Below are 24536 nucleotides of genomic sequence, written 5' to 3'. Positions count from 1 at the left end.
TCTGGCTAGGAGGGCGGCTAAATTGCTTGCAGTGCCAGATGGATCATTTCAGGGGATCAGCCCCTCCTTCAGTTGTTCAGCTGATCAGAGAGGTGTCAGGAAACTTAGTGGAGGCCCAGTGGGGGAATGGCTTGGGGTCTCTGGGGAAGCACGTTCCCAGCAATGTACCAATGAACTTCCGCAAGGAAAAGACCCTATTCCTTAAGGCTTAGAGGGACCACACCCCAGGGTGTCGTTACGGATAGAGGGAAGCGATGCTAAAGCCATCCTCGACCCCGGGGCGCAGGTCAAGTTGTTGTACAGTTCGTTTTACATCCGGTATCTGAAGCATTTATCCTTGACAACCACAAGGGCACCGGAGACTTTGGGTACTAGTGGCAGTAGTTATCCAGAAGACGATGATTGGTTAATGACCCTGGAGTTGTTTTGTGCACAAAGGCATGAAGGCATTTTCTGGGCACCCAGCGTGTCGAAGTTGCTTCTGAGGACGTGTGTAGCAGCCTTGAGCCAGTACCGAATTTAAGCGAGACCCAGCAGTGGTACGGCCTGGGGAAAGTAGCTGAGGGTGAGACCCTCTTAGTAGATGCTCCGAACCACCACGAGGGAGGGGAGTTGACCGCTGAAGGCACCTCAGTGAGAGAGAGGTCGTGGCAACTGGACCCTAGCGGCGTGGAAGATGAAGGCAGCGTGTGTGTGGATTATACGATGTGGTTTAATGTGCTGCATCTGAGGGGTGGATGTTGCCAGATCCCGAGGAGTGCGGCTGTTGAGCTGAAGATGGCCGTTACTAGTTCCCTAGAATTCTTTCAATCCGAAAAGATGCCCAAGGGCATAACCGGAGCCCCTGCATCCTTCCTGCAGGGCGTGACGAAGACCATGGGGGAAGTGAAGGTGTGTGGAGTTTTGACGTATGTGGATGACCGCCTAGAGCTTGGATTCGCCTGGGGGGACTATGAGGCGAGGCGAGTGGCTGAGCCCAGGCGACCGAAGCGAAGTGTCAAATGTGGAGGAGTTTTTGGCCGGAGGAGTTAGGTGCAATGTGAGAAAAATGACCCGACATACCAGTTGAACTTCCTGCTGTTGGGACAGACGGTGGTGGACCGGGGGATGGAAACCCAGGTCGTCAATCTGAATGAGACACAGGGAAGAGAGGGGATTTGCACCACACTGCGGTCATGCACTGATGAATTAATCCAGCGAGAAGAAACAATGTCCCACCTTCGAAGGGATCAGCAGAAACTCAAGACGTCGATTCAGAACAGATTGGAAGACTTGCAAGTTGGGGAAGATCAAGGAAGTGTTCTGACTAAGGTCAACAGAAAACCGAGAGCCCAGGGAGGGGAATTTGACTACACTCCCGAGGAGGTGAAGAAATGGAGGACAGATCTCGGAATAGGGAGGCGGATGCTTGAAAGGAACCTGAAGCTGACTATCACGAGTTTAAGTGAAGTGGAAAAACTGAAAGTTGACCTGGAGGACGCCCTCAGGAAGAAACAACCGGAGGCTGAACATCCTTTAACTGCTGCTTTTCGGGTCAGGGTGGAAGAAGCTGGTGGGGTAACTGCGTCCCAGACTGAGATGGCCAGGAACCCTGAGTCAGAACTGCTGAGGCTGTGGCGAGAGTTGAAGGAGTCCCCGAAGAAGCTGACGTCTCGACTGCAGGAGGCTGAAGGGGTAGCCCCGGCTAAATGTTTCAGTTTGGAGAAACTCAAACAGCAGCTGTCGATCGCGGGAATGAGGAAGGATACGGATTCGAAGGATGATGTGCTGCACATGTGGAACATGCTGCCTTTCGCTAACTTCCCCGTGATTGAGGAAGAGACCTTTGGCCCTTCTCCCACTGAGTCAGGTGTAGTGGGGAGGGCTAGCTGTGGGCAGACTGAGTTACGGCAGGATCAGGAAGGAGGAGAGGTGGGGCCCCGGACACGGGACAGGGGGCTCCGAGCTGTAGTGGTGGCCTGAGTGAGAGAGGAGCTGGCAAGCAGGCCCGAGGTATCCCTAGTAGTGTCTGAGCCTTTTGGGTTTAGGTGAGGGGGTACGGAGGTCTCAGAGGGTTAAGAGGCTCCCAGATAGGTTGGCCTATGCAGCGCCCGTGGGATGGGAGTAAGGTCCACTGTTTGGGGAGCACTGTCACTGTGTGTATCTGTGTATGTGTGTGGTGTGTGTCTGCAGGACTGGTTGGCGAGTTATTTAGAAGTCATGAGGACATGACTTTATTTGGTGGGGGGAGAGTGTAAGGGGGTTTCGACTTTTATGTTACTGCGGAGGCTAATTAAAATGGCGTCTTTGTTATGTTAATGTGGAGAATGTGGCTTTGTTGTGTTAAATGCTGAGAGAGTTTGCACTAGCAGCTTGTTTTGCTTTAGAGTGTGATAAGAGAGTGTTATTAACCAATTGGGATAGTTGTTATGGTTTTGGTGTATTTGAAGATACTGTATGCGCGGGGTTTTGGGGCAGAAGGCGGGAGAGTGAGACAGAGGATGGACGATGTACTGTGAGTCTGCTAACGGGGTCGGACCCCGAGCGGGACGTTCGGCGAGGAGATGGAGACGGACTCGTGTGGAGCGTCTGGTCGACCATCGTTGTTGGTCCCAGGCGGCCGGTCGAGGTGGTCCGAGGAGGTCGCAGGGTGAAGAAGAAGGTCCTTGAGCTCCAACGGTTTTGTGCACGAAGAGATTGAACTTTGATAAGTGTGGCGCTTTTTATTTTCCTTTTATATTTTATTCTCTCTTAATTATATAGTTCCAGTAATATCTGTAAACTGTAAATCATTTAATTGCATCTGGTGTATTGTGTGTTATTTGGGCGGGTGGGGTACCTCACACAGCATCCACACAAACGAATTATCCAGTTTGGCGGGGCCGAGGCTGTTTCCCTAGACGACAGCGAGCTGAGTGACCCTGTGGGTGGCCGGGGGGGGGCAGGGGGGCTACATTTATATTTATTGTGTTTTTTATTATTGTGTTCTGTATCTTTTGTGTTTTCTTTTACTGCATCAGATCTGGAGTAACAATTATTTTGTTCTCCTTTACACTTGTGTACAGGAAATAATGTTAAACAATCTTGAGTCTTTAAGTGACGCCTCTGCATTATGCTTTTGGCCAATAGGTTTGAGATAGTGGATGAATCTCTTCCGGCCTCTGTGTAAAGCAGGTCAACTTGAACTGTCTCCACCCAATCCATTGGGACTGAGTTCCATGAGACACGAGGCTGCAGATGCTGAAAGCTGGAGCAACAAACAGTCTGCTGGAGGAACTCAAGCAGCATCTATGGAGCTAACGGAACTGTTCGTATTTCAGAGAAAAAGAAACAACCCAAAGCATCAACAGTTCTGTTCCTCCCACAGATGCTGCTGAAATTTTTCGAGTTCGTTTAGGAGACTGGTTGTAGGGACAGAGATTAATGTCTCTTTTCCATAGTTGCTATGGATAGCAATTGTTCATGATAAAACCATTGTTATTTCTGGATTAGATATCATAGACTGCCATTTGATGATTGTGAATTAGTGTGAACTGGAGCTGCAGCCAGCATCTCCACTATCTGAAGCACCTTCTCAAATACATCCCTGCAGTATCTCAGTATGCTGATGGACTGAAAGCTTAAGTTATTAGGGTGGTTAAGAAGGCCTGTGGTGTTTTAGCCTTCATTAGTTGGGGGATTGAGTTCAAGAGCCGTGAGGTAATAATGTTCTACCGTGAGACCACACTTGGAGTATTGTGTTTATTTCTGGTTGCCTTATTACATGAAGGATATAGAGGCTTTAGAGAGGATGCAGAAGTGATTTAACAGGATGCAGCCTGGATTAGAGAGCATGTCTTAAGAGGAAAGGTTGAGTGAACTAGGGCTTTTATCTTGGGAGTGAAGAAGGATGAGATGTGACATGTTAGAGGTATACAAGCTGATAAGAGGCATTGGTAGAGTGGACAGCCAGTGCCATTTTCTCAAGGAGGCAAAGACTAATACAGGGCTTAAATTTACCCTTTGATGCTCTGGCTAATTAAGAACCTATCTGTCTCTGTCTTAAATATACCCAATGACTTGGTCTCCACAGCCATCGTGGCAGCAAATTCCACAGATTTACCACCCTCTGACTAAATTAATTTCTCCGCATCTCAGTTCTAAATGGATGTCCTTGAAACCTGAAGACATGACCTCTTGTTCTAGAAATCCCTACCATGGGAAATAACTTTGCCCTATTTAATCTGTTCAGGCCTTTTATCATTCAGAATATTTCTATGAGATCCTCCCTCATTCTACTGAACTCCAGGGAATACAGCCCAAGAGCTGCCAGACATTCCTCATATGGTAACCCTTTCATTCCTGGAATCATTCTCGTGAATCTTCTCTGAACCCTCTCCAATGTCAGTATATCCTTTCTAAAATAAGGAGCCCAAAACTGCTCACAATACTCCAAGTGCGGTCTCATGAGTGCATTATAGATCCTCAACATCACATCCCTGCTTTTATATTTTATACCTCTAGAAACGAATGCCAACATTGCATTCACCTTCTTCACATCCAATTCAACCTGGAAGTTAAACGTCAGGGTATCCTGCACAAGGACTCCCAAGTCCCTTTGCATCTCTGCACTTTGAATTTTCTCCCCATCTAAATAATAGTCTTTCCATTTATCTCGTTCACCAAAGTGCATGACCATACACTTTCCAATATTGTATTTAATTTGCCACTTCTTTGCCCATTCTCTTAAACTATCCAAGTCTCTCTGCAGGCTTTCTGTTTCCTCAATACTACCTGCTCCTCCACCTATCTTTGTATCATCAGCAAATTTAGCCACAAATCCATTAACACCATAGTCCAAATCATTGACATACATCATAAGAAGCAGCAGTCCCAACACCAACCCCTGTGGAACTCCACTGGTAACCGGCAGCTAGCCAGAATAGGATCCCTTTATTCCCACTCTCTGTTTTCTGCCGACCAGTCAATGCTCCACCCATGCTGGTGACTTCCCTGTAATTCCATGGGCTCTTATCTTGCTAAGCAGCCTCATGTGCAGCACCTTGTCAAAGGCCTTCTGAGAATCCAAGTACACCATGTCTACTGCATCTCCTTTGTCTATCCAGCTTGTAATTTAGATTTTTTAGATTAGATTTTTTTTTAGATTATTTCCTCAAAGAATTGCAGTAGGTTTATCAGCCAGGATTTTCCTTTCAGGAAACCATGCTGGCTTTGGCCTATCTTGTCTGTCTGTCTGTATCTTGTTTTACGGCGGTTGGCATCCAGCTTAATGGTGCATTACCGCCACCCTTTGCTCTATAATGTGCACTAGACATACAATCTAAATCCCTTCACCCAATCACGCGCATGCACACACACACACACACACACACACACACACACACACATATATATACAAACCTACACTTCACCCTCCCATCTTTGACCATCCTAGTATCCTATTCCTGTTTATTCGTCATATTCTATAAAAAACCCCTGTACCCCTTAAAAACGCTAAAAATACCCGGACTTGTGCTCTCTCACCCATGCCCAGCAACCCTTTTAATGTGAATTCCTACATCCTCAACTCCCTTAGTTTATTTTTTCATCATCTCTCTCTGTATCCCATACTTCCTGCAACTCAGAACTACATGTTCTACTGACTCCTCTTCCTGACATTCCTCACACAATCCTGTCTGGTGTTTCCCTATCATTTTCAATGTTTTGTTTAATGCATAATGCCCCAGCCTTAACCTAGTCCACACAATTTCCTCTCTTCTGTTTCCATTACCTACCCTAGTAACTGCAACACTCTTTTGTATTTGATATAAATGCCTCCCTTTCCCCTCCCTGTCCCATCTTTCTTGCCACATTCGGTTGACTTTTTCCCAGATTACACACTTAACCTCTGCTTTACTGATACTAATGTGCATTTCCACATTTTCTTTCTTTAATGCCCTCTTTGCCAACTCATCCACCCTCTCATTCCCCTTCACCCCTACATGTGCTGGAACCCACAGAAATTTTACCTGACCTCCCTGATTTGCAATTCTTGTAACTAACTGAAGGACTTCATAAAGTACATCTTGCCGACTGTTTGTGTGAAAAGACCTTAGACTTGCTAGAACTGAGGATGAATCTGAACATATCAATGCTTTGGCTTGTCTGGCTTTCTGCACCCATTGCAACACAACCAACACTGCCAGCATCTCCACTGTAAACACCCCTAACTTATTAGATGTTCTTCTGCTGATTCCAATTTCTTTTGCTGGTATTACCACCCCAAACCCTGTCACTCCTGTTTTAGGTTCCTTCGCACCATCCATATAAATGTGAGTATAATCACTAAACTTTTCCATCACATGACAGTTAAATGCATTTACCAAATCTGTTTTATATCTTTCTTTCCTTTTTACCTCTAACAAATGCCAGTCTATGTCAGGCCATACAAGCTTCCATGGAGCTACAACCGGATAAACTACTGAAGGACTTATCCTCAGATCAAATACTCCACATTCTTTTGCGATATCATTCCCTACCCGACTAAAGGTATCCCTCTGAAACCTCCCATTTTCCCAGCACTCCTGCAACACTCCTTTAGTAGGGTGAGAATCATTGTGCCCCTGCAAATTAGCCCAGTAGTTTGCCATCAGTTGCATCTTTCTTAGTTCCAAAGGCATTATTCCCATTTCTACCTGTAGGGCTGACACTGGTGATGTTTTAAAAGCCCCACTGCACACTCTCAAGGCCTGAGCCTGAATCACATCCAATTTCCTTATAAGAGACCTAGCTGCTGATCCATATACTATATTTCCATAATCCAATACAGATCTTACTAAAGCCACATACATTCTCTTCAAAGCTGAACAACTTGCTCCCCATTCCCTACCAGTCAAACATCTCATCACATTTATTACTTTTTTACATTTCTCCTCAACTTTCCTGATATGGTCTGCCCATGTTAATCGTGAATCAAATATAACTCCCAGAAATTTAAATGATGCAACCCTTTCTAATTCAACCCCATACATCCTTAACTTCTTCCCTACCTCAACCCTTTTCCTGGTAAAAAATACAGTTTGAGTCTTATCTACTAAAAATCTACATCCCCAATCATAACCCCACTCCACCACTTCATCAATTGCTTCTTGTAGTTTCCTGATTATATGGTCCATGTTCCTGCCTCTTTTCCCCAAGGCCCCATCATCCGCAAACAGTGACCTACCTATATCCACTGGTACCTTTGTGAAGACGTCATTGATCATAATGATGAAAAGTAACGGGCTAATCACACTACCTTGAGGTGTGCCATTTTCCACTATGTACTGCTTTGATAATTCTGATCCAATCCGAACTTGAATTTTTCTACCAAACAAAAAATCTTTAATCCAATTAAAAACTCTCCCACCAACCCCCATCTTGTGCAGTTTAATTAATAATCCTTCCTTCCACATCATATCATAGGCTTTTTCAATGTCAAAGAACACTGCCACTACTGACTCTTTATTTGCCTGGGCCTTCCTTATTTCAGTCTCTAACATAATCACTGAGTCCATCGAATTCCTTCCCTTTCTAAAACCACTCTGATAACTTGCCAGCATTCCCCTTTTCTCAAGCTCATATGATAACCTTTCTGTTATCATCCTTTCCATTATCTTACATATACTTGTTGTTAATGCAATTGGTCTGTAGCTAGTGGGTTTTGACAGATCCTTGCCAGGCTTCCTTATTGGAATTACTACTGCTTCTTCCCATGCACTTGGTAATCTTCCCTCCTCCCACACTCTGTTATAAAAATGCAGCAACTTCAAGAGCGCTCCTTCTCCTAGATTTTTTAGCATCACAGATCATATCAGATCTTTCCCTGGGGAGGTTGGTCTTGATCTCTTTATTGCTCTCACCATTTCTGCTAATGTAAATGGATCATCAATTATATCATCTGTTCCTTCTCTCCTGCTTAACACACCTGGGTGTTGGCTCATTATTCTTTTCCTTCTTCTTCTCCCTTCTTCAGACAAATTTTCTGAACTATGTATCAGTACCAATGACTTGGCCATGACCTCAGCCTTATCCCTACTGGAGACTGCAGTTTCCTCCTCAGATATCATTACTGGATATTCCCATTCCCTTCTATCTCCTCCCATCCTCTTAATCATTCCCCATATCTCTCCCACAGGTGTTGTTCTTCCTATCTTGTTGCAAAAACTCCTCCAACTTGTCCTTTTAGCTTGACGTATAGTTCTTCTCACCACTGCCTGTGCTTTCTTATATTGAACCAAATGCTGCATATTATGGGTTCTTTTAACTAGCCTGAATGCTCTATTTCTGTTTTTTACAGCCTGACAACATTCCTCTGTCCACCATGGTACCAGTTTTCTATTCATCCTATTTTTACTCCTAGGTATAGATCCTTCTGCTGCCATGATAATTGCTGAAGTCACCTGACTGTTTAATTCATCTACGTTTCCAGAAATATCAATCTTTGAAAACCCTTCTTCACTCAACTTCTGGAACTTACCCCAATCAGCTTTTTCAAACACCCACTTTGGGGTTCCGCCACCTGGTCTTACTTCAACTCTTTCACCCACTGAACACAAAACTGGGTAGTGATCACTGCCTACTGCTGAAGCAGTCCAAACTCTCCAGTTACTAATGCCAGCCAAGGTATTAGACACTAACGTAATATCTAACACTGACTCAGTTCCTGTTGTTATATCTATCCTTGTGCCACTACCATCATTCATACACACCAATTCCCTTTCTTCCATCAAATCTTCAATTAACTTTCCATTTGGATCTGTAATCTGATCCCCCCATATTGTGCTATGAGCATTGAAATCTGCACACCACACTACTTTATGTCTGTTTTGTCCTTGTATCTTTAATAGGCTGTCCAAATCCAACCATTTACATGGATTGTAGTAGTTAATTATAACCACTCCTTCCCCTCTCTCCCACACTTCCACCACTATGTATTCCTGATCATCTCCTTTTTCCAGTACCCTATATGGTATACCTTGCTCGATTAACATAGCACAACCCCCTCCTCCCCCTAGATTTCTATCTTTCCTTATCACTGTATACCCATATACCACAAAGTCTAAAGTTGGTTTCAACCAAGTTTCCTGAATACACACTACATCCAGTTTTACAACCATTTCTTTAATAAAGTACTTGAATTCCTGGCTATTGGCCAGTAAGCTCCTTGCATTCCATTGTAAAAGAATCACCATAATTAGTATTAACCAACATATGACACTTCCTGGCTTGACTGATTACTGAGGTTCTCCCTCACTTCCTCCCATGTCAGTCCTACTAACCCTAAATGGTTTACTGCTGCTTTTACCACCAGCTGAATTTTGTCACTTTTTGACTTTACCTCAGCCATACTATTAATCACTCCTGCAATGAATGTTACTAGAGCCTTTTTGTCTACATAAATCCTGTCATTTGTTCTTTGTTGCATCTCTCATATCCCTATTGCTCCCTGTTCATTAGGAGCATTATTCTGTTCTCTTGACATTCTTACAGCTTCTGCATAAGTGATCTTTCTTTTCACTCTTATTTCTTGAATTTTATTCTCCCGTCTGACAACCTCACACCCACTATATGCAACATTATGAGCTCCTCCACAATTGCAGCATTTTGGTTGAACTCCTGTTCCGCACTTTCCATATTCATGATCACCCCCACATCTAGCACATCTCCTCTGCCTTTTACAGTTTTTAGCCACGTGTCCAAACCTTTGACAATTATAGCACCTCAGTGGTTTTGGCACATACACTCTTACTGGGTAACTCATGAAACCCAGGAACACCTTCCTTGGCACTCTTTCTTCTTCAAATTCAATCAATACTGATTCATTTTCCTTTTTCACTCCCTCCTTTGTTGTTTTCAGTCTTTGAACATTCATTACTTTCCCTCCTTTGATATTCCTCTTTATCTCCTCCATATTTATACTCATTGGTATCCCCGTGATCACTCCCTTACAACCACTGTTTTGTGCTCCCACCCTCCCTGTGTATTCCACCTTGCATTTTCCTATCTCTTTTAGCTTGAGTGCTTTCTCAAGTTGTTCCTCATTCGCACATCTTACCAATAAGTTGCCATCATTAAGGACTTTTGCAAATACTATTTCCCCTATCTTATTTGTCAGAGTTGTTGTTAGCACAAACGGGTTAATTTTCTTCATATGTCCCTGAGCCTTCTCATTAAACCTAATTATGACAACACCTCCTCTCTGAGCTTGTTCATCTTCCTCACTTTCAGAGCTTTCTCCACTATCATTTCTTATTCTTTTATTCCCTTTGTCTTGGTTTTTATTCATCTGACCCCTCACTACCTCCTCATTCCCTTTATTTCTCCCTTCACAATAATCCACCTCTCCCCAGCTGCCTACCTCTGGTCCCAAGTCTCTATCCCTTTCCTTCTCCACTTTCTTTCCCTCAACCCCACCTCTTATCTTGTCCGCCATTACCGGACCCACACGACCCCCTCCCAGCAATTTCCGTTCCTTCCCCACTCTCTTTCCCTCAACAGGTTCCAAACCACATTCACGCATCAAGCAAAACACAGCCAGCCCTTCGGAGAAGTCAAGAGTCCAACTCCCCGCCTGCTCGCGCCCGACGTCACTCGGCCTATTTTGTCATGTGCCTCCAGGTGCTCCATAATTTCATCCCTAACAATCGCTTCCAACAACTTCCCAACCACTGATGTCAGGCTAACAGGTCTATAGCTTCCTTTCTGCTGCCTCCCACCCTTCTTAAATAGCAGAGTAACATTTGCAATTTTCCAGTCATCTGGTGTAATGCCAGAATCCATCGATTCTTGAAAGATCATCGTTAATGCCTCCGCAATCTCTCCAGCTCTTTCTTCAGAATCCGAGGATATATTCCATCAGGTCCAAGAGATTTATCTACCCTCAGACCAATAAGCTTCCTGAGCTCCTTTTCGGTCGTAATTTTCACTGCACAAGCTTCACTTCCCTGACACTCTTGAATGTCCGGTATACTGCAGACATCTTCCACTGGGAAGACTGTTGCACAATACGCATTCAGTTCCTCGGCCATCTCTGCATCTCTCATTACAATATCTCCAGCGTCATTTTGTATTGGTCCTATATCTACCCTCTGCTCTCTTTTACCTTTTATATACTTCAGAAAGCTTTTAGTATCTTCTTTGATATTAGTCGCCAGCTTCCTTTCATAATTCATCTTTTCCTTGCTTATGACCTTCTTAGTTTCCTTCTGCAAGTTTTTAAAAGCTTCCTGATTCTCTATCTTCCCACTAGCTCTGGCTTCCTTGTATGCCCTCTCTTTTGCTTTTACTTAGGCTCTGACCTCACTTGTCAGCCACTGTAGTGTCCTTCTTCCTTTTGAAAATTTCTTCTTATTTGGAATCTGTCTTGCACTTCCCTCATTTTTTGCAGAAACTCCAGCCAATGCTGCTCTGCTGTCCTTCCTGCTATGGTCCCTTTCCAAGAGGGACATTTCTCCCATTTAGGAGACTTTTAGATAAACACATGGATGAAAAGAAATGGAGGGCAATGTAGGGGGGGAAGGGTTAAATTGATCACGGAGCAGGTTAAAAGGCTGGCACAACATTGTGTGCTGAAGCGTCTGTACTATGCTGCTCTGTTCTTTGACAGTTCCTGAAAACACCAGGCCCAATTCAATCAGAGTGAAGATCATAGAATTGTTATAACTCTGAAGGAGACTGGGAGGAGTAAGAAGAGCTATGGTCCAGGTGCAGGTCGATGAGACTAGGCAGAATAATAGTTTGGCCTGAACTAGATGTGTCAAAGGGCCTGCTTCTATGCTGTAGTGTTCTCGACACAATGACTCTGATCCTATGTGGCCATTCAATGCATAGACATCTTGCTGTGCAAGTGCGGTTAATGTATACTGCAGCAAATCAAGTTGAGCTCATGAAGAGTAAATCAATCTGACTTTATTGCCATGTGCACAGTAAAAATTGAAAGTAAATTTTATTATCTGAGTACATATGTGTCACCATATACAACCCTGAGATTCATTTTCATGGAGACATACTCAATAAATCTATAAAATAATAACCATAACAGAATCAATGAAACACTGCCCGACTAGGGCGTTCAACCAGAGTGCAGAAGGCAACACACTGTGCAAATAAAAAAAGAAGAAATAATAATAAATAAATAAATAAGCAATAAATACCAAGAATATGAGATATCAAGTCCTTGAGAGTGATTCCATAAGTTGTGGGAACATTTCATTGATGGAGCGAATGAAGTTATCCCCTTTGGTTCAGGTAGTAACTGTTCCTGAACCTGGTGGTGTGAATCCTGAGACTTCTGTACCTTCTTTCTGATGGCAGCAGTGAAAAGAGAACATGTCCTGGGTGATGGGGGTCCCTAATGTCAGATGTCGCTTTTCTGCGGCAGTATTTCATGCAGATGTGCTTAATCAGAGTGCCTTACCCTGCTTTAGCCATGAAGGACTGGCCCATATCCACTACTTTTTATGATTTCTGTTCAAGGGCATTGGTGTTTCCATACTAGGCTGTGATGCAGCCAGTCTGTATACTATAGAAGTTTGTCAAAGTTTTAGATGTCATGCTGAATCTCCAAACACTTCCAAGGAGGTAGAGGCACTGCCGGGCTTTCTCTGTGATTGCATTTACGTGCTGGGCCCACGACAGGTCCTTTGAAATAATAACACTGAGGAATTTAAAGCTGCAAACCCTGTCCACCTCTGATCCTCCGATGAGGACTGGCTCTTGGACCTCTGGTTTCATTCTCCTGAAGTATGGTGATGGACAGGTACAATGAAAATCCTGCTTGCAGTAGCATTACAGTCACGTGGACATCACGCAGAATAGAAATTATATATAAAATAATACTATAAAGTGAAAACAAAACTGCCAATGCAAGACCTTAGTGCAAAGACAAGTCATGGTAGTGCAAGAGAGGGTTAGGCTGGACAGGTCAGTTCATGAACCTGATGGCTGTGGGCAAATCGCAACAGCGAGAACGTGGTGGTGTGTGACTTCATTGGTCATTCTGTTGGGAAACTGTAGCGATTAGGGTTTTGCAGGAACAGAATGGTTGAAGGGACATAACCCCGTTCTTGAACCCGGTAGTGTGGGGAATGCATTGTTTGTGTAAACAAACAACACTCCCTAGGATGTGATGGGGGTAGTCTGCAAGTGTCGCCACATATTTCACCAGCAACATTAGCATGTCCATAGTTTTCCACAGAGAACAACACATGCAGCAGCAGCATCAACAGCAACCAAACGAAACAGGACAACACCAACAAAACAAACCCTTTTCCCACCCTCCCTCCCCCTGACACACACAGGCCTTCAACCCCAGGCCTGACTGGCTCTGGGCCTTCCGTCCTTGACCCTGGAATGATAGTAGCTGTGAAATGATGGCCGAGATAATGGGGGCCTTTGATGATGGATGTTACCTTCTTCAGGTAGTACAATGGTGGGGAGGGATGTGCCTGTTCAGGGTCCGCAACTCTCTGTGGCTTCTTAGAGGGCTCTGTCGACAAGGGTAGAGGGGAAGCTACAGTTTAGAAAAAAGAAATTCAACTCAGGGATACAAATAAAGACTTCATTGTTAGGAGGAGAACTAATACAATGCTTGCAGAAGGTCAAGGGAATTACCTGAGGCTGCAGAAGCTCGGTCGTCAGGGAAACGCAACTACACAATTAGAGTGGAAAGGTGAAATGGATGAATGGTATTCTCAAAGGGTAAAGGCCCCTGTAGCTTCTGAAATGTATTTCCTTCACTGAAAGGCAGATAGTCATCTTGCTGTAGTTTAAAATTTAGATGTGAGTAAATCTTACTTACATTGGTATTTTTTTTAAATAAAGAAGTATTTATCTGAAGATTTTGTATGAGCACAGGTGCTCAGAGGCTTTCAAAGTATTTCGTTTTCCTCAGTTTGAGCTTTAATCACAAATACAAAGGAATCCCAAATCTCATTTTCACGGGATCTACTTGCAAAGAGCTGGAAATGGTTCAGGACTGGTGGTCCCCAGTTGGTCTATGCCGGTAATTCATTGATAGACTCACTACCTCTAAGGGTCAATTGCTTTGATTCCCTTGATATGAATTCAAATTTGGGAAGTCTGACAAGTAAAAGAACATAGAACACTACAGCACAGTACAGGGCCTTCGGCACATGATGTTGTGCTGGCTTGTTACCCCACTGTCAGATTAATCTAACCCTTCCCTCCCATATAGCCTTCCATTTTTCTTTCATCCATTCATCCAGTCTCTTAAATGTCCCCAATATATCTGCCTCCACCACTACCTCTGGCAGTGTGTTCCATGCAGCTACCACACTGTGTAAATAATTTTTCAAAATCTACCCCTACCCCTACTGCTAAACTTTCCTCCAGACACCTTAAAATTATGCCCTCTTGTATTAGCAATTTCTGCTCTGGGGAAAAGTCTGTAGCTATCCCTCTATCAATGCCTCTCATCGTCTTGTACACCTCTATCAAATAATCTGTCATCCTCTTTCAATTCAAAAAGTTCCCAGCTCACTCAAACGGTCATCTTAAGACATGTTCTCTCATCCAGTTAACATCCTGGTAAAACTCTTCTACACCTTCTCTAAAGCCTCCATATCCTTCCTGTAATGAGGCAACCAGAACTGAACATAATACCCCAAGTGTGGTCTAACCAGAGTTGTATAGAGCTGCAACATTATCTCCCAGCTCTTGAACTCAATCCCCTAACTAACGAAGACCAGTACTCCATAAGCCTTCTTACCCACCCAATCAACTTCGGCAGCAATTTTGAGGGATCTGTGGATGTGGACCCCAAGGTCCTTCTGTTCCTCCACACAACCAGGAGTACTATCATTAACCTTATACTCCGCCTTCAAAAGTGCATCATATACTTTTCCCGATTTGACATAGATTAAGACTAATCCATACAGATGAAAGTAAAGGCTATCCAACTATTAATATCCAAATAAAAGTCCGATTTATAATTTATTCAACTATCAATGCCCTCCTTTGCATCAACACCAATTCAGTCTGAGGATATGCTGGGGGCAGCCCGCATGTGTTGCCATGCTTTTGGTACCAGTGCAGCATGCCCACAACTTGCTAACCTAACCCATACACCATTGGAATACCAGAGGAAACCAGAAACCAGAGCACCTGGAGGACACCCACAGGGTCCCGAAGGGAACCTACAAACTCCTTACAGGGAACAGCAGGAACTGCACCTAGTTGCTGGCACTGTGAAGTGTTACACTGGCTGATACAATTATTAGGTTACTAGATCAGCACAGCATCGTGGTCTGAAGGATCTGCTTATGGTGCTGTACTTTCTAGGTTCTATGTTCCACTTAACTTGTACTTCACAAATAACATGCTGTGAGAATGAATTGAAGCTGCAATTTCAACTGTTCACAAGATGCATTGCACTGTCTTGGTAATAGTTACTGAAATAAATGTTCTATTGCCTCTTCTTGTAGATGAGGCCATCATTCTTTGTGGTTAAAAATACACTGGGATATCAAAAGCAATGATAAGCAAACATAACCATCGGTGTTCTCTGCTGATCTGAAAATAACTCAGCATCAATTCAGAACATCAACGGTCACTGGGGTACCAGACTGAGGCACGGCTCTCAAAGCAATATTATATCAGCAAGAAACCATTCCCAGATTGTTTCCCTGATTAAACCACGACACAATCAACTCTGCCCTCACCTCTTTCATTTTCCTTTCCCTATGCCATGTCATTCCCACTCCCAGTTCAATTCTATTCTAAATTCACTCCTCAGATCTTTGTCAATCCCATTGATTCTCCCTCTCAATCACACAGCAGTTTCCCATCCTTGCCTTGACTCAACCTGCAAATTTCCTTCAGCATTTTGTGTGTGCTTTCCCTGGAGTGCAGGAGGCTGTGAGAATCACCTGACTGTGTTATATGTAATTATGCTGGGGAGAGAAATGGTAATATTAAAATTATTTTTCCCATAATGGGTGTATCTAAGCCAAGAGGGCACATTTTTAGATTGGAAGTTTAGAGAGGACCTAAGGAGATAAATTTTCGCACTATTGTATACAGTACATCAATTGGAAAGACAAGTTTTGAGGAACAGAGGCACAAGTGATTCTGCAGATGCTGGAAGTCTTAAGCAACACATAAAAGTCTGCAGGAACTCAGTAGATAGAGCAGCATCGATGGAAATGAATAAACAGTCTATGTTTTGGGCCAAGACACACCCTTTCCTTTATTCCATGATCTACTCCTCTCCTATTAGATTTCTTATTCTTTAGCACTTTACTTCTACAACCTATTACCTCCCAGCTTCATGCACCTTCACCTGGTCTCACCTATCATCTACCAGCTTTACTCCTTCCCCTCCCCCCACCTTCTTAGTCTGGCTTTTTCCCCCTTCCTTTCCAAAAGTGTCACCTGTTTATTTCCCTCCACAGATGCTACCTGACTGCTGAGTTCCTCCAGCAGTTGTGTTTGTAGTTAACAAATGAGGAGATACTGCTCAGAAATCCTGAATGGTTCCAGTATCCTAAACAAAATATAACCTGCCAGTTTAAAATTTCTTTAACGCAACCTTAATTTACCAACAACTGACAGTGAGCCCCATAAAGAGATCTTAAGGCAATGTGTTTGTGATTGGCTAGAGGAGATCACCTTAGAGAAGGATGGAGAGGTAGAGGTGCAGAGTGATTCAGACAAAATTCCAGAGTTTAGGATTTTGACAGCTGAAGATCGGGAGACCAACAGTGGAGGGATTAAATCTGGAATCAAAAGAAGTCCAGAATTATGGAATTAGAGATCTTTTTGGCGTTCTATGGAGTTGGATGAGATTACAAAGATAAAGAAGAGCAAGACCTTATAGAAGTTTATAAAATCAAGAGGGTTATAGATAAGGTGGAAAAGCAGTCTCTTTTGGGTGGCACTAGCTGTAAGATTGGTTCAATTCCTGATATTTCCTGTAAGGAGTTTGTACATTCTCCCCATGAATGCATGGGTTTCCGCCCACTTTCCAAAGATGTACGGTTAGGGCTAGTGAGTTGTAGGCATTCTATGTTTGCGCTGGAAGTGTGGCAACACTTGCAGCCTGCTCTGTCCAATCCTCACTGATTTAATTTGACACAAACCAAACGACGGATTTCACTGGATGTTTTGATGTACATGTGATAAATAAAGCTAATCTTTAATCTCTTTTTCCCAGGGTAGGGGAGTCTAAAACTAGGGATTTGAGGTGAGAATGGAAAGAGTTAAAAGGGTCTTAAAGGGAAACCTTTTCGGACAAAGGGCGGTAGCTAAATTGGAACGAGCTGTCAGAGGAGGCAGGTATAAAAACATGTTTAAAGGACATTTAGACAGGTTTGTGGATAGAACAGTTCAAATTTATTGTCATCAGACTGCACATACATACGACCAAATGAAACGTCGTAACTCCGGACCACGGTGCACTCACAAAACCTATATCACATATAACACATAAAACAAAATATTACCATAAATATGTTGAACCCATAAACACTACACTATTTTTTAGTTCTATTTTTGCCCTACTTACTTAATTTAACTATTTTTTATACCTAGTGTAATTCACATTCTTATTCTAATATGTATTGTACTGCAAAGACAACAGATTTCATAACATATGCCAGTGATATTAAACCTGATTCTGTATAATAAAGTAGAATTCAAAATGCATGTAGTGCACAACACAGGTAAGCAGCTCACTGTCGTTGTGACGAGGCCTCAGTGGTAGCAGGGTATTCATTAGCTTTACAGCCTGAGGAAATAAGCTGTTACCCAGTCTGGCAGGCCAAATCCTGATGCTTCTGTTCCTCGTTCCTGCTGTGGGTCAAAGAGAAAAGGTCTAAAGAGATCTAGGCCAAATAGAGGCAAATGGGACTAGCTTGGATAGACATCTTGGTCAGCGTGAGCGAATTCTGTTGAAGGGCCTGTTTTCCTGGTGTATGACTCTTAAGACAATGGAAGGATCTGAAACGAATGCTTAGCTATTGTGGATCAGTGACCTCAGTGACAACGGATGAACGGTATTCAGTGTCAGTTATAACACGGGTAGGAGAACTTTGGAGGGCCTTGGGTTCAGGGGTGTCAAGCAAGAGTGGAGAGTGCAAATCATAGTTAGTGATGACAAAGACGTGGTTGAGGATTCAGCACCAGGTCAGCCAGATGCAGGGACTGAGTTATTCAATAGAATGCGAGAGTCTTCATTGTGACATAGTAATATACACTCAGTGGCCACTTTATTATGTACACATGCTCATTAATGCAAATATCCAATCAGCCAATCATGCGGCAGCAACTCAATGGATAAAAGCATGAAGGCATGGTCAAGAGGTTCAGTCGTTGTTCAGACCGAACATCAGAATGGAGAAGAATTATGATATAAGTGACTTCGACCGTGGAATGATTGCTGGTGCCAGATGGGGTGGTTTGCATATCGAGAAACTGCTGATCTCCTGGGATTTTCACACATAACAGTCTCTAGAGTTTACAGAGAATGATGTGAAAAACAAAACAAAAAATCCAGTATGCGGCAGTTTTGTGGGCAAAATGCTTTGTCAATGACAGATGCTAGAGGAGAACAGCCAGACTGGTTGAAGCTGACAGGAAGGCAACAGTAACTGAAATAACCATGTGTTAAAACAGTGGTGTGTACAAGAACATCTCTGAATGCACAGCCATGAAGTGGATGGGCTATAATGAAGGAAGACCACGTTGGGTTCCACTCCTGTGGCCACTTTATTAAGTACACTTCTATACCTGATAAAGTGATCACTTGAGTGTAGCACGAGATGGAAGAAAAGTTATTTCCCGTGGTAGGGGAGTCTAGAACAAGAGGGCACGACTTCAGGATTGAAGGACATCCATTTAGAACAGAGATGCGGAGAAATTACTTTAGTCAGAGGGTGGTAAGTCTGTGAACTTTGCCGCCACCAGCAGCTGTGGAAGCCAAATCATTGGGTGCATTTAAGGCAGAGATAGATAGGTTCTTGATTAGCGAGGGCATCAAAGGGTATAGGGAGAAAGCAGGGGAGTGGGGATGACTGAAAGACTTGGATCAGCCCATGATTGAATGACAGAGCAGACTTGATGGGCTGAATGGCCTACTTCTGCTCCTATATCTTATGGTCTTATGGTCTTATAAACTGTGAATTGACTAGCCAGTATTCCCTGTAGTACAGAATGTTTTATTATGATTTATTTTTATCTATATTAATGATTTAGATGATAATGTGGTAAACTGGATCAGTAAATTTGCAAATGACACCAAGATTGGGGGTGTAGTGGACAGTGAGGAAGGCTACCAAAGCATGCAGAGAAAATTTACAAGGATGTTGTCGGGGCTTGAGGTTCCGAGTTATAGGGAAAGGTTAAATAGATTAGGACTTTGCTTCCTGGAGCACAGGAGAACGAGGGGAGATCTTATATAGATATACAAAATTATGAGGGGTATAGATAGGATGCATGCAGGTTTTTCCCCCTCAGGTTGGGTGAGACTAACTAGAGGCCATGTATTTAGGATGAATGGTGAAATATTTAAGGGAAATCCGATGGGAACTTAGACCGTGATGCAAGTGTGGAATGAGCTGCCAGCAGATATGGTAGATGTGGGTTCTACACTAACACTTAAGAGAAGTTTTCATAGGTACATATATGAAGGTCTATAGTCCAGGTGCAGGTAGAATGAACTGAGGCAGTATGAACTAGTTGGGCCAAAGGGCCTGTTTCTCTGCTGCAGTGCTGTCTGACTCTATTGTTGAATTTGATAATGACTAAAAAACAAAATAGGTAAATAAATATGCAGTAAGTTATTTCCTTCAAAAAACTGTCAAGAACAAAAGGGTGTAACTTTTCAGCTGTTCAGGTGAAACCATTTCACACAATGAACAAAGAAAATCATTCAGACTTGCAAAGTTAGCTTTGTTTTTTCTTTCCCATGGCTTCCTGGCCTGTTGTTTCCAGCGTCTTTTAATATATTTTAGATTTCCAGCACCTGCAGTTTTGTTTAAATTAGTAAATGATATTTGTTACCTCAAGGTATTAATCACTGGAGCATGGTAGTTAATGGACTTGAAGGGGAGATTAATAAGATTTAATTGAAGACCAGAAACAGATTAAGGTCTAAATGGACCCTTTTGTTGTCTACATCTGATATTAGAAATGAGTTATTTCACTCTGTGAAACTTGTTTCTTTTGCCAGGCTAACAATTCTTTTCCCCTTTTTTCTACCAATTCAACCTTACAGAAGAAATCGATTTTTGTGCTGAGTTCAATACTGGTGGCCTCGCTCTTTGGGGCCGTGGTCCGGTACACAAACCACATCTCATCGCTGCTTCTTCAGCCTTACCCTGACCAGGATGGGATTTTAAGCACAGCAAGAGCGTTCACACATACCACCATCAGCCAGCAGCCCCGCGACCTCCTTGGCTACATCAGTGTCACAACGCAGCAGGTAACTGTATCAATATGGCGACGCAATCCTTTCATATCAACTTGGAGGGAACTTGGATATCATATTTACCTTTAGTTTGTGCTCAGACACAAGGTTGGTAATTGATTATCTGTTTAGCCATAAGAACTACTTCTGACAAGCACAATATTTTCTGGGCCCATATCTAAGGAAAGATGTTGGGCCTGGAGAATGTTCAGAGGACGTTCACAAGAATGATCCAAGGAACAAAAAGCTTAACATATGAGGAGTGTTTGATGGCTGTGGTCTGTACTTGATGGAATTCAGAAGGATGAGGGGGAATCTCATTGAAACCTACTGGATGCTGAAAGGTCTCAATATTGAGATGTTTCCATTGGTAGGGAAGTCTAGGATTTGAGGGCACAGCCTCAGGACAAAGGATGTTCCATTAAAACTGAGATGAGGAGGGGAAATCAACAATGAAATGAAATTTCTTTAGGCAGAGGGTGGTGAATTTGTGGAATTTGTTGCCATGGAGCTTCATGGAGGCTAAGTCACCATGTCTCTTTAAGGCAACGATTGATAGGTTCTTGATTGGTAACGGGTTAAGGATAGATGGGTGAATGAAGTTTAAAAAGTTCAGCCATGACTGAATGGTGAAGCAGACTGAATGAGCTGAATGGTCTAATTTTGCTCCTATCTCTTTTTGGTCTCATGGTAATTGGTTTATTACTATCACATGTTTTAAGATAAAGTGGAAAGCATTTGTTTGCATGCCAGCCTGACAGATTGTCCCATACAGAAGTACAATGAGGTAGTACAAAAGGAAAAGAAGCAAAATTAAGAATATAGAGTTACTGATCAGAATCAGGTTTATTATCACTGGCATGTGTTGTGATATTTCTTAATATGCAGAAAATTCAGGACAGGTACACAGCAGTTCCTTGACTCATCTTTGTTCATCCAATTTATCCTCAAAGCAGAGGTTCCTGAACCAATTTTCCTGCCTGCATTTTAAAGAGATTTTTTTCTCCTTCCCTCTTACTCTCCACACAAATGATAAAATATTCTTATTTATAACTTTACCACACAATTACTAGGGTGACAATGCCACATTCCAAGTTCAAAAACCAAAGAATAGAAGTTTTTAAAAACTTTCTACTGTGCACCATGTCTCAATGTCAACAGCCTTTCTGGGGGTGGTGGGGGGGGGGGTTCAGAATGTCAGACAGTGGCATCCCACTACAGTGATTTGAGCAGCGGATGTAGGTTGAGACTCCAAAGCAGTACTAAAGAAAGTTGGTACCTTTGGAGGAGCGTGTAAACCATCATATGACAGCAGTGTTTGAATGGAGAGGCAGGATGTTCTCAGTGTCCGGACGGATGCTCAGTGCACAAAACTCTGCCACAGTCCGTAGGGCGGCATGGTAGCATTATGGCATCCGCTAGTCTTGCGAAATCATGGCTCTGCACCTGGAAAGTCTTCACTCTCCAGGGCACAGGCCTGGGCAAGGTTGTATGGAAGACCAGCAGTTGCCCATGCTGCAAGTCTCCCCTCTCCATGATGCCAATGTTGTCCAAGGGAAGGGCATTAGGGCCCATACAGCTTGGCACCGGTGTCGTCACAGAGCAATGTGTGATTAAGTGCCTTGCTCAAGGACACAACATGTGTGTCCTTGTTGTGTCCTTGTTGTGAGTGTTACATTGCCTCGGCTGGGGCTTGAAATCATGACCTTCAGGTCGCTAGTCCAATGCCTTAACCACTTGGCCACTTGCCCACATGGTAGCATAGCGGTTAGTGTAAAATTCGATAGCACCAGCTGTAAACTGAGGATTGTACATTCCCGCCATGGCCGCATGGGTTTCCTCTGTGTGCTCTGGTTTCCTCCCACGTTCCAGAGACATCAAGGTAGAGTTAGTAAGTTGTGGGCATGCTAGTTATGTGCTGGAACTATGGCAACACTTGCCTCCAGCACATCTTGGACTGTGATGGTCGTTGAAGCAAAAACAATGCATTTCACTGTATACTTCAATGTTTTGATATGCATGTGACAAATAAAGCTAATGTTTTATCTTTATCCCTTCACCTCACTCTACCTATAGGACCACCACAGAGACTGAAATCGTGTGTGTGTGTCCTTCAAGACCTCTTGGACCTGAGTGATCTAGATCCCAAAAAGTCTCTGGGTGAAAAATATATCCCTCTAAAGATCACATTCTAATTATTTTGTATAGCCTATGATTATTAATTCACTCAACAAAGGGAGCAGCTTTTCCCCTTTGAATTTGAATTAACAAAGCACATTTATTACCAAAGAATTTATCAACATACTCTACAAAGTGAGCAGCTTTTTCTTTTTGTTAATAAAACCTCTTGTATTAAATCTTCTCCTTCTCTGTTCCAAAGAGAACCAGCCCACTATTATCACATACTCTTAGTAACAGTCCCTCACTTCTGGTAACATCCTGGTCTATGTCCTTCAACCATTTTCAGGCCCTTACATCTTTCTTGCGGCCCAGAACTGTCCACAGAATTTGAATTAAAATCTAATCATAAACCTCTTACTAGATTTCTCTGTCTTTCTTGTCTTGTCATGCAGTGTGGCCTTTTCCTCATTGTATCACATTGCTATGCAATTCTAAGAATTTGTGTTTTGATAACAAAGACATGCAGATATATATATTTATTGAAATCACACGTTTTATTCCATGCCATGCTTGCATTTCCTAGTTTATAATATCCCAGGCAATTCTAGCCTTCTGTCCACATTTCTGGGACTTGGTGGATTTTAGGTCCTGTTTCTGTGCCATGTGAAGTCATTCATTATATGAATAACTTTGCGATGATCAGTCTTAAATTGATTCATTGTTACATTAAACCTCTGTCTCTTTCCCCACTCACAGTTTAATTTTCCACGTTTACCTCTGCCATATGAAACCAGGTTATTATCTCAGATGCCTCCTTTCATAAGAGGAAAGCCTTGCAATAATAGAGTACATTTACCAGCTCGGTCAGGCATCTCTGCAATATAATTTATGTTATAAATGATGTGTAATGAACTCTCACAAAGCAGATAATTTGTGTTTAGGTATTGTTTTGGCAGGGCATCTGGGAAACTTCCTTTCTCTTTGTTAAAGTATCTCCAAAGGATCCTGTAGAAAGCAGACAGTACCTTAATGTTTCTTGGAAAAGCTTACTCACTGACTCAGTTTAACAATAAACACAAGAGATTCTGCAGATGCTGGAAATCCAGAGTAGCACGTACAAAATGTAAGAGGAACTCAGCAAGTCAGGCAGCATCTATGGCAAGGGTTCCCAGCCTTTCTCATGCCATGGACCAATACCATTAAGCAAGGGTTCCCGATCTATAGAAAGGATTAATCAGTTGCTGTTTCAGGCCGAGCCCCTTCATCAGGGCTGAACAGGAAGGAGGAATGAAGGGGGTGACCATGGGCTCACTCAGATTCAATCGAACTTCTACTCCTTTCCCCTCCTCCCACCCCCTGACATTGCCTCAGTACTGTACCAAGGTAACAGCCTGGATCTTTGTGCTTGAGTTCCTGGTATGACTGAAAAATTAAAGGAAGCTAAATTGCTATTGGCTTTGTCACAATACAAACTCCTGAAGCTCTTTTCCAATAGTGCTATGGTCTATAATGCATTTTTGTATTGAATAGAATGAGATATAAAAGGTGATAGCATTGACTTGTGATCTATTCTTTGCTATTCTCCTGATTACCTCCCCCTTACTATCGATTTGCTATAAATTCAGTCAAGCTCCACAATGCACAGAACAGAAGCCGTTCGCTGACAAAAGAAACTTATGGTCTCCATTCAGGTGACTTCTACAATTAAAGACAAAACAGGATAAATTAACCCTGATTAATATTTAAAGTGGATATCAGGCACTTTATTAATGAAACACACACAAAACGCTGGAGGAACTCAGCAGGTCAGACAGAATCTAGGGAAATGAATAAACAGTCAACGTTTCAGACCAAGGCTCTTCTTCATGACTAAAAAGGAAGGGGTAAGGGGAGGGAATGAATTAGCTTGGCCATTAACAGTTTATTGTTCATTGGCCCAATCTGGAAATCAGAAGACGATAGTTAATTATAGACATGAGAGGTTCTGCAG

The 24536-nt window shown here is 42.9% G+C and overlaps 1 protein-coding gene across 2 annotated transcripts in view; it reads left to right on the top strand.

Moving 5' to 3' along the window:
* st6galnac3 (ST6 (alpha-N-acetyl-neuraminyl-2,3-beta-galactosyl-1,3)-N-acetylgalactosaminide alpha-2,6-sialyltransferase 3) overlaps positions 1-24536 on the top strand; it is a 279773-nt gene that overhangs the window by 18145 nt on the left and 237092 nt on the right. The window contains exon 2 of one of the 2 annotated variants that reach the window (XM_072273354.1): positions 20234-20440. The exons of the other annotated variant lie outside the window; for it this stretch is intronic. Coding sequence (XP_072129455.1) covers positions 20234-20440 — 207 coding nt within the window. The remainder of the gene's footprint in view (positions 1-20233; positions 20441-24536) is intronic. 2 annotated transcript variants of the gene reach the window in all.

Source organism: Mobula birostris, chromosome 12, assembly GCF_030028105.1.
Source record: "Mobula birostris isolate sMobBir1 chromosome 12, sMobBir1.hap1, whole genome shotgun sequence".
NCBI classification, from domain to species: domain Eukaryota; kingdom Metazoa; phylum Chordata; class Chondrichthyes; order Myliobatiformes; family Myliobatidae; genus Mobula; species Mobula birostris.
This window is presented reverse-complemented; position numbering and strand designations above follow the sequence as displayed.